Source organism: Heloderma suspectum, chromosome 1, assembly GCF_057233095.1.
Source record: "Heloderma suspectum isolate Gila_16-S chromosome 1, 16-S_ref, whole genome shotgun sequence".
NCBI lineage: Eukaryota > Metazoa > Chordata > Lepidosauria > Squamata > Helodermatidae > Heloderma > Heloderma suspectum.
In genome coordinates this window covers 439,797,326-439,813,375 of record NC_139458.1, presented here as the reverse complement: position 1 = coordinate 439,813,375, position 16,050 = coordinate 439,797,326, and the positions used below count along the sequence as shown (strand labels likewise).

Sequence of the window (16,050 nt, the reverse complement as noted above, 5' to 3'; positions counted from 1 at the left end):
ACGGTGACTGTAGCCATGAAATTAAAAGACGCTTGCTCCTTGGGAGGAAAGCTATGGCAAACCTAGACAGCATAGTAAGAAGCAGAGACATCACCTTGCCAACAAAGGTCCGTCTAATCAAAGCTATGGTTTTCCCAGTAGTAATGTATGGCTGTGAGAGTTGGACTATAAGGAAGGCTGAGCACCGAAGAATTGATGCTTTCGAACTGTGGTGCTGGAGAAGACTCTTACGAGTCCCCTGGACTGCAAGGAGGTCAAATCAGTCCATCCTAAAGGAAATCAACCCTGAGTGCTCATTGGAAGGACAGATACTGAAGCTGAAGCTGAAATATTTTGGCCACCTAATGCGAAGAGAAAACTCTTTGGAAAAGACCCTGATGCTGGGAAAGACTGAAGGCAAAAGGAGAAGGGGACGGCAGAGGATGAGATGGCTAGATAGCATCACCAATGCAATGAATATGAACCTGAGCACACTCCGGGAGAGTGCGCAGGACAGGAAGGCCTGGCGTGCTATGGTCCATGGGGTCACGAAGAGTCGGACACGACTGAACAACAACAAGTGTGCATTGGGTTGCAGCCAAAATCTATGTATTACACTACTGTTTCCTGGTCTGGACTCTTTGTTGCTCATAATGTAGGAATCCATTGTGGAGGTCTATCTTGATCATGACGGGGGAATTTAGGGCACGCATTCCCTCCCCCATCCCAAAAAAGGCAAGACAGATGCAAATTGATGAGAGAGAAGTCCTTTTTCAACAATGCTCATTCCTTTATTGTCATGGTTTGGATTTGGTTGTGGCGCTGCCAGAGCACTGTTCAGGCCCGCACCAAATCAAAGCAACATTACAGAAAATTGAAGAGCTACCCATCCAGAACCAGAGGGGGTTTAGGACAACGGCCTCTGCCGGTACATTATGTATAATATATCTATGCATAATATTCCTGTATATTCATATGTTTAGAGCAACAAGCACGGGCCACCGTACACCAACTTTTGACTGCCTAAGTAAATCACCACAGCAACAGGCACAAAGATTTGGTTCCAGTCGAGGCCCTCACCTTGCCAGTCAACCGATCCCTCCCACTTTTTTGACCCTCTGGAATGTATTCCCTCGCCAACCACCCACATAGACAACAATTCCATAGTTTTCCCTGGGTGGGACACCCATGTGCACCCACACAACATGCGCACCCACCACGTACATTCATATGTAAACACAGACTCGCCAACGTACAAAGAACATCAGAAATCTACCTCTGAGGTTGTCGCAGCAATGCAGCAGAGCCACTGGAGAAACCTGGCCCACTGTACAGAGGCAGGAAGGATGCCACAGCCAAAAGGAACTGGTCCTTGTCTTAAAGAACTGTGTTTCTTTACCATTGTTCTTGGGTTTTGTGCTAGGAAGTTATCCGAGATTATTGGCAGCACAGCAGTGGGTTGAGATACAGCGTGTGGGAGATCTGCAAACACAGAATATGCATGTGGCAAGAGTAAAAGGGGCACTTTGGCATCCAAAGTAGCTTGTTGCTCCCCTGGTTTGTGTGTCCACCGGCACTACCGCTGGGGAGGGGGTAGCTGTGGTTACCTCTCCAGTGATGCCCCCAAACACCTAAAACCAAAAACCTGTAGTGCCGGAGGGCATAATCTGGCCTCAGCACACCTACATCCAATTCCAATCCAAGTGGGATGGGAAGAATTCTCTTCTGCTGTATTTTCCATTGTGACAGCATCTCTTGTCTTTGCTGTGGTGCAGAAAACAATTCCTCAGGGAGAATGAATGCCTTCAGTCTTTGCTAATGGGAAGGATGCATCTCCTTTGTTCCAGCAGGTTTCCAGATAATACACTTCTATGGCCCATGGCAAAAAAAGGAGAAAAGGCCCACTTATCAGCATACTCAAGAAGAGCATGGTCATTGGCTTGAGCCTGCAGATGTGCCTTCAGATGTGCTGTTGGCCAGCCTTGAAATGTCTCAGATCCCCCTGGCTGTGCATGGCTGTTGTGCTGTAATGTAAACCTACAAGATCCCATCTGGATGTGCTTGCTCCTGGCTCCAGGGCCATGCACAGCTCTCTTAAGAGACTCTGGAAATCAAAGGCAAGGAAGCATGGACTGAGTTGGTGGAAGCCGCACTTACAGTCAGGTGAAGAAGGAAGCAGAGGGAGCTTTCTTCTAACAGTTGGCCTAAAGAAATGCATATTCTTCAATAAGTGTGTGGAGGCCCCCTGAGCCGTTCTGGCTGGTCTGTCAAATCTCTTCCTCTTCCCCACCTGTTGGCATTGTCCCCACCACTTTCTCTGCTGCTGCTGGTCTCTAGTGGTCCTGTACTGTCCACCATGATTCTCTAGGCATGTGCAGGACCAAAACAAAGCATGGCAAACCAGCACAACTGGAGCGCCAGCAGCTGGCACCATGAGCGCCAAGTGCCAAGGATGGTTGACAGCCACCACAGCAGCAGGTCAAGAACAGACAGGCACACCCCATTCTCAAATTACATAACACTGTATTGCAAGCCTACCCACTTGCCCCATGATGACCCCTCTGGGAAACCTGCATCACGACGAGAGTGTTCCAGAAAACACGCTGTTTCCATTTCCTTGCCAAAATCAGCTGCCAAAGTCACCAACCTCCCCTTCCCACCCAGTGGCTCCCCCTCCCACCTTTTGGTGTTCCTTCTTTCAGAAGCAGACACCACAAACACAAGACCCAAAATCATTAGCACACAGCAGTGGGAATAGCAACTGCTTTTCATTCTGCACTCAAAATCACTATACACAGATTAGAGTTGCAGCTTCATTCAGGAGCAGGACATCCTAAGATTGGAAAGAATGTGTTCTGCTGCCACTCTCTTAATGGCTGAAGGGTATTATCTTGAGCTTGCTCCCAGAGGAAGGAGCTGAAAGAGCCACAGGGTCCTTGGGTAGGAATGTATCAGCAAGGCAAAGAAGGAAACTGCAGTTTGCTAGCCAAACCCTGAAGAGGAGGACCACCAAAGGTTACATGCCACTGGGCTTGTGCTCTCACAGGCTGGCCTCTGACTTCTCTCTTGACCTGGCCCAGCTCAGTACAACAGCCTCCTTCCCTTCCCTTGGAGTACATCAGAGCTCTGGCCCCAGGTCACGGAGACTTGAACAACCCTTCTGTAACCCAAGGTGCTGAAGGCACAGAACAGAGCATTCTGGCCACTGCAAATCTCAGTGCTTCCTCACAGCAGGCCCACCAAACCTCACTTGTGGGCCTGTCACCACTCTCCCGCCTCCCCTCCCAAGTCATTCATTGCCCCTGTACCTTTCTCTGCCGCCCGTGACAGCCACTAGTGGCCGAGTCCTGGAAGCTGTTGGGCTTATTCATGAGGGATACCGCAAGGAAACATGGTGGCGAGTGCTAGCAGCGAGCAGAACAAGTAGCAGGTTCGCAGCACAGGAAGTGGCCAGACCCCTAGGTTTAAATGCACAACTCCAGGCTAGAGGTAGCTTGCCGTTTCTTCCAGAGAGATTCTTACATGCTTCTAGAAAATGTCCCCTGGAAGGCCAATCATTGGGGCAGCCATACAGCTAACTACAGGCCAGCGTGCAAAGAGGCACACTGAACATGACAACAAATAGTGCATGATACTTTGGAGTAGAATATTCCATCTCCCTGATTTCTCTGCCTTTCTCTCCTGTCCTCAGATTGGCCTCAGAAAGTCCTTGCCACCACTATATGAATGCTCTGTCGAACCCGCCTGTCCCAGTTGTCATGGCAAGGAATTTTAGGTAAACCTCCAGACAAAGATGCAATATTCCCTCTACTCTGTTGGGGGAACTGGGTGCTCTCTTTCCCCATGCACAGCTGCTTTTCAACTATAGGCTATCTCTCTCCAATGAGAAAATAGAGGACTCCTGTCATGGGTGGGTAGATGCACCCACACCTTGACCACATGTGTGTTCACAGTCATTGGGTGGATGAAGAGGGCCACTCTGGCCCTCGTCTGAAGTTGGTGCTGGTGAGAAGGTATCCTAGAATCATGGAGATATTTCTGTTACCCCCTCACAGCTCTGCTTGCATAAGTGGTGCTCAAGGTGTCCCTGTGCTACATGGAGTAAGATTTGTGTCAATGGGGCAGGGTGAACAGAAGGTGGGATGGGCCCTATGCTCTTACTGCAAGAACGGAGGGAATTCCATAGTTGGTGAGATTAAGGTCGTGCCCCCAAGTCCCACCTGCTCCATGCTCACTGCACAGCATCCAGGAGAAAACAGGGGGAGCTGTGACCTGCCACTGGAAATGAATGCAGATTGTTCGTCCTCCCCTTGCCCCAAATAAAGGCTCAGAACATCAACGGGTGAAGAAAGAGCAACAGTTGTCTTCTAAGCACGCTGTGTGCTGCGCAGTGCCCAATGTCTGCAGGAGAGCCGTCAGGACTGTGCCCTTCACCAACTGAAGATGCTGCTCAGTCCGAAACCCCACATCATCACAAAGACACACCATAAATAAATATGTTAAATAAATAAGAGTGACAGATCCAGAGAGGGCAGGGGATGCAGCTCCCAGGAGCCATCATCTCATACAGACACACACAACACACGAAGTAGCTAAAGACAAAGATGTGTTAGTGCAGGGGAAGCCCGTTCCTGGACCACATGTTCTCGGAGGCAGCCGGTGGCAGGAGAACAAGCGTAGTCCTCCACGTGAGAAGGAAGAAGGGGAAGGACACACGGGGCATTACTCATAAGGCGGTGTTGTGGAGGGGTTCTGCGAGCTGGAGGCAAGGGACACCTGTGTTGCTGAAGATGGCAGGGAGCGAGGACTCTGGCACCTGAGGTTGAGATGAGAAAGAGAAAGGAAGAAAGAAAGAATGAAAGATGGTCATGTTTTCCTCTTTACCACCCTCTTCCCTGTCAAAATGCCCCAGGTCTTCAAAGCAATAGTTCCTCTGCCATAAGAACCCAAGAACTGCCACTCAGGACAGACCAATGGTCCATTCAGGCTCAGCAGTTGCTCTTCCCACTTGCCAAAGGGAAGTTCAGAGAGAGGACACAGTGGAGATGTCCGCCCATTGCTGTTAATCCACAGAAACCTGGGGCCAGCCTGAAAAGTAGGGCCTGAAGTGAGCCTGTGGTTGCCTGCCATTTATGCAGAACATCCCAGGACCTGATTGGCTGGGCATTATGGATACAAGCAGAACACCACCCCTTCTGAGTTAGGTCGAATTCCAGTCCTGAAGATTCTTTGGGTGGCTGGGGCCACTAGGACCACTCCATTGCTTTTACCTGAGCTGCATTCCTCAACCTTGACTCCATGGCTCATTCCTCACCTCCTACTTAGCTACTTGTATCACCACAAAACTGCCCATAATCTTGGGATGTAAGAACATAAGAAGAGCCATGCTGGATCAGAACAAACGCCTATTTAGTCCAGCATTCTGTTCGCATGGCAGCCAACCAGATGCTCCAGTGGGAAGTCCTCAAGCAGGGCATGAGTGCAACTGGTATGAGAGGCATACTGCCTCTGATACTGGAGGTAACATATAGCCAGCATGACTAGTACCATTGACTACCTTATGCCCTATGAAAGATAAAACCTCAATGGAAGCACTAGAACCCAGGCTCCTGATGGCAGGACACACACTCATGCACTCGCTCACCAAGACCGCGACTTCCGTACTCTGGATGCTGCAGGTCGCTCCATGAGGCTGTCTAGGCGCATGAGCCTTTCCAGGTGCAGGGCTCGTGGGTCATGTTCACTTTGGTCTCGTGTGATCTCAAACTCAAATATAGCTGGTGGGGAGACATCCAGTTCCAGAAACATTATGTTTTCAGCCTGTGGTGAAATTGGGGGAGGAAGACAATGCACAAAGATATCGAAAGAAATGAGAGGTCAGTTTGCCATGGAGTTTTTGCTGAGCATGAGAATTCAAGGCAGGTGCAAAAATATATTGAGAGAAGGGTATTCACATCTCGTTCTCTTTAGGAAGGGGACCCCCCAAATCCCCTTGAAAGTTAGAAAAACATGGATAGCTCTTGCCTTCTGCTAATTCCCTATGGATTCTTTGGGTCAACCGAGACCTTTGCATTAAGCATATTAGCTATAACTCACCCATAACAGTTTGGGTCCAGGATCCTTTACAGTCTCTATTCTTGCATATGAACCTGCTCATATTTCAAGTTTTTGCTTAGGATCTCTTGGCTCTCAGGGTTATGATTGGGCACTACCTGGGACAAGACCTTCAAGGTTAGGGATTTCCCTTCTTGGGAGGTACATTCTGCCCCCCTCCCCCCAGCTGACCTTCAGTCATTGGACAAAGGTAGTGCTTTGTCAGACAGACTTTGGGACAATGGGTTGTATGCAATGTTAGTCTAACTTAAGTCCCATTCATTTCAATGGGTCTACTCTAAGGGCTTTTCTACACAAGGCATTTATCATGTGCTCATCATTCCCTACTCATGGATGTTTACAGGTTCTTTAGACAATGTCATGACCCTCCAGTTTCACTTCTGTATCTAAAGAGCATTTTCGGCAAGTTTTTTCTCAAGCAGGGAAAATGCAGTATTTAATAGGAAAGCTAAAGGAAACCACTTTTTCACTTGTGTCTTTGTGCTATTCCGCTATACTACAGTGCCACCTAGAGGTCATGTGGCAAAAAAGCAGGAAAGGAAACACTTTTCATGTAGTGCTTAGATCTCAATTCTGCAATGAAACTAAAAGTAGATACAGCGGCTTAACATCCTCATGTAGAAAACCTCTAAGTAGTACTAACATTGGATACAACTCCCTGAATCTGCATTTCCTTGATTTGTTGTTCTCATTAGTTGCTTAATGCTGCTGAATTCAGTTAGTTATCAGTTCCCTGTTGTGGTCTGTGCTGTTTGTTTTATTGAGTTTTTTATCTTGGCTTTGACTTATTATCAACTTTTGTATTATGGATTTAATATCTTGCTGGCTGCCTCATATATTTTTTCAGTTCCAAAGGCTGGATACAAATTTGTCAGTTGATCAGCCACTCAATCAATAAGTGGCCAGTACTTGCCTTGTGGCTTGCAAGCTTGGTTATATTAGGACAGGGGTGGGCAGAAGGCAAATCACCAGAGGTTTTGAACTTCAGCTTCCAGCATTCCTGACCACTCGCTCTGCTGGCAGGGGCTTCTGGGGGTCAAAGTCCAAAATATCTGGAGCTCTGCGTTCTGCCACCACTGTATTAGGGGCCTCTTTCCTCCACCAAATGCCAATTCTCCACTCCTTCCGCCAAATCCCTTTGGCTCACCCGATACCGAGGGTGGGAGCCCATCGACATGGCTAGGCGAGCATATTGGCTAATTGGCCTCTTGTAGCCCACCGCAGAAGTTGGCCGCTTTTTCATCTGGGTTCCGGTGGGGGCGTTGCTGCTGCTGCTTCTGCTGCTGTGGAGAGATTAGTTTTCAAAAATGAAAAATGTGCACGGATGTGCTCAGGAACAGCTATGATAAAAGCAGGACAGGTGGCTTAGTGTACAGAGCTTCTCTGGCACCATATGGCTGAGTTGAAGGGGATTCCCTTTTGCCTTGTCCCCTCTAAAATGTGGTACTGGGCACATCTTCTGTTGCTGCTTTTCATCCAGCCTCCTCATCAGTCTCATCTTTGCATGCACTGTACCTAACACAAACGCAAGGGTGATGGAAGCAGTGATGTGGTGGTACATTTGGAAGTGCAGGCACCATTCATGACAGCCCCCATTGCCACGCCCCCAAGGAGAGTCCGATGGTTCAGGTGGCTGTGTTGATCTATAACAAGCCAGTTCTGGGAGTTTCCATCTCTATCAGGAGCAGGTCTTTTGTAAAGCTAGTGGGTCTTAATTGCCTACTCAAGACCAAGCCACCCCAAAATACTTCACATTACAACAGGGAAAATTCATTCCCCCCCAGCTACTGTGAGGATTGCAGTTAAGCTCAGAGGGACCCAGGAATTCTGCGGGAGGCTGCAGATGACGTCCGTGCCCCTGCTAATGAAAAAGTGCGGGCGCTGAGTCCCTATTGGCCCTGTGTCCACTACACCACTGGATGGAAGGAAGGGGGGGCGGGTGTTGTCATTGTTGTTTTGGCCCTCTGGCTGTCCTCAGATCTGTCTCCTCTGAGCAGATCTGTCTCCTGTGCTACAAACATAAGCCAACCTGAGGCCTGCTGAACTGCCATGGCTCCAGCTGAGGAGCCGTGTCTCCAGTTGCCTCTGCAGACAACACCTCTCACCAGGGGGACGGAGCTCACAGACTCACCCCCCCGCGGCCAGCACCAAGGGCTGGAATTTCCACTGGTCCTCCTCGCAGTCGAAGTAGAGGCGGTTCATGATTTTGTTCTTCTCCTCAGGGGGGATGAAGTTTTCAATGATCAGGTACCTGAGCAAAATGGAAAGGGCAGAGGCAGGTGACAGAAGGCTACTGTGGAAAAGAGGCCCCACGAGATTTCTGACCTGGCTGCCCCACCTGACTGGAGAGATGAGGTGGGCAAAACTCAGTGCAGGAATGAAAACAGACGAGCCACACCGTGTTCACCTTCTCGTTTGTTCTAAGATGCGTAACCCACTCACTGTTCCGTACTGGTTACAATCTTTAGGAGTTGAGTGGATTCAGCTGCATGGTCAGTTTGGTCTTTGATGCACACGTCCACACGCATCAGCTGCGCCCTGCTCTCTCTGAATCAAGCCACCTCCTCCTCCTCCAAATCCTCTGGAACCGCCTGGGTCCCTCGCCTTTCTTCGTCCCTCCGCTGCCTGCGTGCTCCCCCTCCCTCCCCCCCGCATCTCTGAGGCCGCCTTCCACCCAGAGCCGGCCCTGCCGAGAGGCGAGGCACGAAGGCCCCCTCAGGCAGGGAGCTTGCGGTGCCGCGGAGGATGGGGGGCAGGCGAATCTGACCCAGGGCCACAACCCACTCCCTCCAGCGAGGCCTCTTGCACAGGAGATCATGGTGGATCGTGCCCTTTGTTGAGCAGTGGCAGGATAGCAGTCAAGTGGACTTAGAACAGGCAGGTCAAAGCTTTTACAGGTTTTTACCATTATGTTTTACATTACGTTTTATGAGCTTAAGCTTTATTTCGTGATCTGCCCAGAGAGCTTCAGCTACTGGGTGGTATAGACATGAAATGTAATTAATAAACTAACCGTCTTGGGCCAATCCTGCCTATACTCCTGTCTGGACCATCTAAAGCGGGGGGAGGCAACCCAGTGCCTTCCAGAGGTTTTTGGACTACACCTCCCATAATCATGGAACATTTGCAATACTGGAGTTGCAGCCCAAAATATTTGAGGGCACCAGGTTGCCTATCTCTGGGCTATTATGAGTCCCCTCAGTAGAGACAGTAGCATTTCTGTGTTCTGTGCAGCACAGCACCAGACATGCGCTGTGGGGGCCATGCAAATTATGCAGAATAGTATAACAAGATGGAAGAGGCAGTGAGAGGATGGAATTTGGGAATGAACTGCCGAGAAGGGGGAGGGGGCGCGGGACTAGTGGAGATGGGCTACGGAGGCAGGCGGGAACAAGCCACAGCCCCGGGAGCTGATCTCCCCCCGTATGGGCACGGCCTCATTGTCAGGGACAGCTTTTGCCTCAGCAGTTTCCTGTGGTGAATATTCCTTGTGAATGCACCTTCACACAGCAACGGGCAGTCTTTGTTGTGTCAGGAGAAAGGTTCAAGCACTAATGGCCTCCTCGACGTGGGAAAGACCAGCTGCCACGTGAAGCTGTGGAGGTGAAAACAATCGCGGAGGGAATGGCCTGTCCCCAGAAGCGCCACCCACCGCCACGACCGACAGCTGAGGCCCTGCCCCGCGTTCCCTCTTGGAGAGAGGCGACATCCAGCAGCGGTGGGGAGTCTTCATTCGGTGCACCAGTACCACACAGTGCTCCCCCTAATCATGCCCCCAAATGCCAAAATCCATCAGAATTCTGGGGGAAGAAAAACACTCCTCGTGAGCACCAGGCATTGGGGACCTTGATCCAGGGGCTCTGGCAGCAGGGCCAAGGTGCCTCGCTCCCTGCACCAGAGGAAGGGGCCGCTGGCCGGCAAGTTCCAGCACTGCCTCCAAAGGAGGCCGGAAGGTGGTGCTGCAGCTTCCCGCTTCGTAGGGGTCATGTGACACCAAGGGGCCTATAAGGTCCTACCTGTTCCTGTAAAGCCGCGGGTTCTGCCTGGCCCCTCCAGCTGGAACAGCTCCGTGAGATGCCCACCCCGCTTGCCTCCAGCCCTGGCAGTGGCTGGCAGCAGGGGCAGGAAATCGGGGAGGCTGACCTTTGCTTGGGATCCTCTAAACCTGGCTGCCCCCGCACGCAGACGCACACCCCGCCACCTCTCGTCATGGCCTGCCACAGCACCTACTTGAGCTTCAGCTCCCGCGTCTGCTCGTTCTGCGCCTCCTCCAGGTCTTGCCGCACTCGGATGTACTCATCATGCTGGTCCTGGATCTCTGCCTTCACAGCCTGGAGCTTTGCGTAGAGCTGCCGTGGCAAGAAAAGGGTGGCCCATTTAGAGAACTGGATGTGGACATGGCACCTTACCACATGGAGTGAAGCCCCAACGCACAGTCCAAGGGCCAAACCCCACATGACACTGAATCAGGGGTGGACGATTTGTGGCCCTTCAGATGTTTTGGACTACAGCTCCCATCATCCATCAGCTCTGCTGGTTAGGGCTGATGGGACTTGCAGTCCAACAACATCTGGAGAGCAACTGGTTGCCCACCCCTGCACTAAATGCATCCCTTGAACTTCGTGGATCTTTTTACATAGCAGTCACTGGGGGACCCTGGACGCTCCATCCTTGGCTCCTGCACTGTGAACCTGATGAAAGTCACCCCCCCCCCGCTGCTACTTGGTTCAGGAAGGAAGGTCCCAAATAGCAGCGGGAGGGGGGATTTTCACTGGGATCCTGCACAAGGCTAAAACCCCTCCCTGCACACTGGTCCTGATTAGGGCCCCCAATGGCCATTATTTCCAGTTCTAAAAAAATGCAGGCAACGTCAAGTGACATGCTTAGCATTGCATGTAGTCTGGCTTGAAAGTTCTTACTGTGGGCAGGCACTGACCACAGAAGGGCCCGCACTTCTTAGTCCCAAATTGTGTTCTTGGGCACTCAAGGGGGCAAGGAGAGATCCAGCAGGTATATCGTGGCCACATTCTCTGTATTGGTAACAAACAACATTTGCAGAGGGCCCACAGCTCAAAGGCAGAGCACCTGCTTTGTGGGCAGAGCGCCCCAGGTTCCATCCCTGGCAGTAGCTCCAGTTAAACGGATCAGGCAGCAGGTGAGGGGAAGAGACCCTTCTCAGCCTGAGACCACCCTGGAGTTCTTCTGCCAGTCAAGCAAACAATACTTGGCTAGATGGACCAAGGGTCTGCCCTGGTTTAAGGCACCTTTCTATATTCCTAACAACATGATGCCTTCATAGAGGCAAACATTTCATTCCTTCTGTATTAATTAAGCCCTCTTAATCTTATCACTGGACCTGATGGAGACAGCCAATTCTATGCGGCGTGCAAAAGGGGGTGGAGAGAAGCACAGTCATGCAAATATTATCACTTAGATCTTCACCATTGCCAAAACTTAGCTGTCACATTGATGGAGCACAAGCTGATGCTCTGACTTGGATTCCTGCATTGAGCAGGGGGTTGGACTCGATGGCCTTGTAGGCCCCTTCCAACCCTACTATTCTATGATTCTATGATTCTATGATAAGCTTTTCTACCCGAGGCATTTATCATGTGCTCATCATCCCCTGCTCGTGGTTGTTTAGGGGTTCTTTGGACGATGTTGTGATCCTCCAGTTGCACTTCTGTATCTAAAGAGTACTTAAGGTGAATTTTTTTTAGAGTAGGGAAAATGCAATGTTTAATTGGAAAAGTGAAAGAAACCGCTTTTTTCACTTGTGTCTTTGTGCTATTCTGCTATACCACAGTGCCACCTAGAGGTTAAAGAAAAGCAGGAAAGGAAACACTTCATGACGTGCTCGGATCTCAGTTCTGCGATGAAACTGAAAGTAGATACAGCGGATTAACAGCCTTGTGTAGAAAAGCTTGGGCCAGATCCAAAGTCTTCATAATTGCTAATAAGAAGGGCCACTGTCTTTCAACACCTGTCCTAGTAAGTGGTTATCATTTACTGGAATAGGGAAATGCCCTCCGTGTCAATGCTGCAGTGAGGGCCAAACCTAGCCATCACCACCCCGAACCATGGCAGCCTGGCCTTCACCAACAGCCACCCCATGGGGGAATGCAGTGGGTCTCTGAGTGGGGGGGGCAAGAAGACCCATGGTGCCCCTCTCTAAGGGTTCCTGCAACATACAGTCTCTCTCGCGACACATGTCCCAGCTGTCATAACGACAAACTTTGGCAAGTTGGTGATGGAGAGGAGGCGCAAAGTGGGAGCGGTCTCCCCAGCCTTAGCTGTAATGTGAACGGCAGCCCTTGTCCTCTGCAACGCTTCTGCCAGCCAAACAGACTCTTCACTGTGCAGCCCGCGGGACTCGCCATTCCCTGAGGGGTCTCTGCATTGGCCCTGATTCTTGGCCCACAAAGGCTGCATTCTCGAACTGTAGGTAGGACTATAGCTGAAGAGAGAGACCCAAGAGACCCTCCAAAGGAGTTCTCTGCTGCTGCCGCCACCACCCAGTGGCCCCCAGCCCCAGTATCCCTGGCAACCTCTCACCTTTTTCAGCTTTTTGGTTTTGATCTCCACTTCCTGCTGTAAAGAGGTGAATGTCTCCCGGAGCTCCATGGTCTCCTCGTCCCGCAAGAGCACTTCTTGCTGCATCTCACGCTCGTGTCGCTTCTGTGTTATAGGACCGAGCCAAGGACCCCTGAGTGTGACCACACTGCAGCTGCCGCTGCTCACACAAGAACCGCGCGCAGCCCTGGCAGCCACGGCCGAGGGCTGCCCAGCTCATCCCCACATGCAGAGCCGGCTGCTCTCCTGCGGAGGCAGTGTGCCTGTGCTGAAGGGAGGGTGGCGCGTGCATCGAGTGGGATCTCAGGTGGAGTCTGCTGGCAAGGGTCACCTCCATCCTAGCCCGGTTGGGTGGGGGGAGGGAGGCTGTCGCTGGCCCGGCCCCCACGTGGTCTCTACCTGCTCTGCGATCTCCTGCCTCTTTAGCTCCAGCATCTTCTGTTGCTCGTTCGTGTGGTCCATGATGTTCCTCCCGCCAATCAGCAACTTGCTCTCCATCGCCTGGAGAAAGGAAGAAAGAGGCAGAAGGTGATGGTTAGAGGTTCCACTGCATTTGCACGGACAGCTGAGAGCAGGCCTGAGCGTGCCTGAACTCCCATCCTCTCTGGTGATGGATTCAGATGAACAAGGTTCCCCCCAGGGACTTAATTCATCCAAAGGGGTCTATCTTACTGACTTATTTGATTTGTACCCTGCCTTTCTACTAAGAAAAATGGCACTCAAGGCAGTTACATGATGGATGACATAGTGTTCAAAGGACACCCTGCAAAGATCAAGCCTGTGTAGTGAGCTCTTCTGCTTACTCTATGGGCCTTAGAGTCCGACTTGCATTGGAGTCCTTCCGATGTGTTCTTGCCCTCCCTGCCACATCCTGGGGTGATCATCTAAGAACTGGTGCTATGTGCAGAATGTGGTGCAGGTCTGCTCCTTAACCACCACCCTTGCAGCAGCCAGCAAAGAGCTGATGATCCAGAATGGGTCCTACATACGGGGGCTGCTTTCACACAGCAACTGAAGCTGGTATGTGCAGAAGCAGCTGTGCTAAAGAGGGCTGGAAGAGGTCTCTGGTTCAGCTTGGTTCCCAGTGTGCAATGACTGCTAAACACAGCTGGCAAGACCTGCTCATCTGGATCCACACTGCAAAGGGGGTTAAAGAGAGGAGGGAGCAAGTCTACAGGCTGCTTTTCCCACAAGCCTCCTTGGGGCCCCTCATTCAAGTGAACATTTCTGATGCTTTGTGTTTTTCCTCCCTGTACAATTAGCTCTGAAGGAGGGCATTTTCATCAGGAAAATGGCATGCAGGGAAGGATTGAAGGCTTCTCTTTGTTGTTGTTCAGTCGTTCAGTCGTGTCCGACTCTTCGTGACCCCATGGACCATAGCACGCCAGGCCTTCCTGTCCTGCGCTCTCTCCCGGAGCGTGCTCAAGTTCATATTCATTGCATCCGTGATGCTATCTAGCCATCTCATCCTCTGCCGTCCCCTTCTCCTTTGGCCTTCAGTCTTTCCCAGCATCAGGGTCTTTTCCAGGGAGTTTTCTCTTCGCATTAGGTGGCCAAAATATTGGAGCTTCAGCTTCATTATCTGTCCTTCCAATGAGCACTCAGGGTTGATTTCCTTTAGGATGGACTGATTTGACCTCCTTGCAGTCCAGGGGACTCGTAAGAGTCTTCTCCAGCACCACAGTTCGAAAGCATCAGTTCTTCGGCGCTCAGCCTTCCTTATAGTCCAGCTCTCACAGCCATACATTACTACTGGGAAAACCATAGCTTTGATTAGACGGACCTTTGTCGGCAAGGTGATGTCTCTGCTTCTTACTATGCTGTCTAGGTTGGCCATAGCTTTCCTCCCAAGGAGCAAGCGTCTTTTAATTTCATGGCTACAGTCACCGTCTGCGGTGATCTTGGAGCCCAAGAAAGTAAAATCTGTCACTGCTTCCATTTCTTCCCCTTCTATATGCCAGGAAGTGATGGGGCCAGATGCCATGATCTTCGTTTTTTTAATGTTGAGTTTCAAACCAGCTTTTGCACTCTCCTCTTTCACCCTCAACAAGAGGCTCTTTAGATCCTCTTCGTTTTCTGCCATTAGGGTGGTATCGTCTGCATATCGGAGGTTGTTGATAATTCTCCCAGCAATCTTAATTCCGACCTCTGATTCATCCAACCCGGCATTTCTCATGATGTACTCTGCATATAAGTTAAATAAGCAGGGTGACAATATGCAGCCTTGTCGTACTCCTTTCCCAATTTTGAACCAATCGGTTGTTCCATGTCTGGTTCTTACTGTTGCTTCTTGACCCTCGTACAGGTTTCTCAGGAGACAGGTAAGGTGGTCTGGTACTCCCATCTCTTTCAGAATTTGCCACAGTTTGTTGTGATCCACACAATCAAAGGCTTTAGCGTAGTCAATGAAGCAGAAATAGACGTTTTTCTGGAATTCTCTTGCTTTCTCCATGATGCAGCGAATGTTGTCGATTTGATCTCTAGTTCCTCTGCCTCTTCGAAACCCAGCTTGTACTTCCGGTAGCTCTCGGTTCGCATACTACTGAAGCCTAGCTTGTAGGATTTTGAGCATAACCTTGCTGGCATGTGAAATGAGCACAATTGTGCGGTAGCTTGAACACTCTTTGGCGTTGCCCTTCTTTGGAATTGGAATGTAAACTGACCTTTTCCAGTCTTGCGGCCATTGTTGAGTGTTCCAAATTTGTTGGCATATTGAATGCAGCACTTTAACAGCATCATCTTTTAGGATTTTAAATAGCTCAGCTGGCATACTGTCATCTCCGCTAGCTTTGTTGTTACTAATGCTTCCTAAGGCCCACTTGACTTCACTCTCGAGGATGTCCGGCTCAAGTTCAGTGACCGCACTATCATGGCTATCAAGGACATTACTATCATGGCTATCAAGGACATTAAGATCTTTCCTGTATAGTTCTTCTGTGTATTCTTGCCACCTCTTCTTAATCTCATCTGCTTCTGTGAGGTCCCTGCCTTCTTTGTCCTTTATCATGCCCGTCTTTGCACAAAACGTTCCCTTGACATCTCCAATTTTCTTGAAGAGATCTCTAGTCTTTCCCATTCTGTTGTTTTCCTCGATTTCCTTGCATTGTTCATTTAAGAAGGCCTTCTTGTCTCTCCTTGCTATTCTCTGGAACTCTGCATTCAGTTGGATATATCTTCCCCTTTCTCCCTTGCTTTTTGCTTCCCTTCTTTCTTCAGCTACTTGTAAAGCCTCATCAGACAGCCACTTGGCTTTCTTGCATTTCTTTTTCTTTGGGATGGATTGAGTTGCTGCCTCCTGAACAATGTTACGGACCTCCATCCATAGTTCCTCAGGCACTCTGTCTATCAGGTCTAATCCCTGAAATCTATTCCTCACCTCCACTG

The 16,050-nt window shown here is 50.3% G+C and overlaps 1 protein-coding gene across 2 annotated transcripts in view; it reads right to left on the bottom strand.

Moving 5' to 3' along the window:
* Positions 1 to 750: 750 nt before the first annotated feature.
* KIF3C (kinesin family member 3C) overlaps positions 751 to 16,050 on the bottom strand; it is a 47,032-nt gene continuing 31,732 nt past the window's right edge. Inside the window, exons 2-9 of one of the 2 annotated variants that reach the window (XM_084829560.1) lie at positions 13,066 to 13,167; positions 12,649 to 12,771; positions 10,324 to 10,442; positions 8,225 to 8,344; positions 7,241 to 7,376; positions 5,624 to 5,799; positions 4,756 to 4,795; positions 751 to 2,083 (exon numbers count right to left, since the gene is read on the bottom strand). In XM_084829560.1, coding sequence (XP_084685686.1) covers positions 1,940 to 2,083; positions 4,756 to 4,795; positions 5,624 to 5,799; positions 7,241 to 7,376; positions 8,225 to 8,344; positions 10,324 to 10,442; positions 12,649 to 12,771; positions 13,066 to 13,167 — 960 coding nt within the window. In that variant the 3' untranslated portion in view covers positions 751 to 1,939. Of the gene's footprint in view, positions 2,084 to 4,689; positions 4,796 to 5,623; positions 5,800 to 7,240; positions 7,377 to 8,224; positions 8,345 to 10,323; positions 10,443 to 12,648; positions 12,772 to 13,065; positions 13,168 to 16,050 lie in introns of those variants that run through there. The other variant, XM_084829561.1, reaches the window with a different exon arrangement.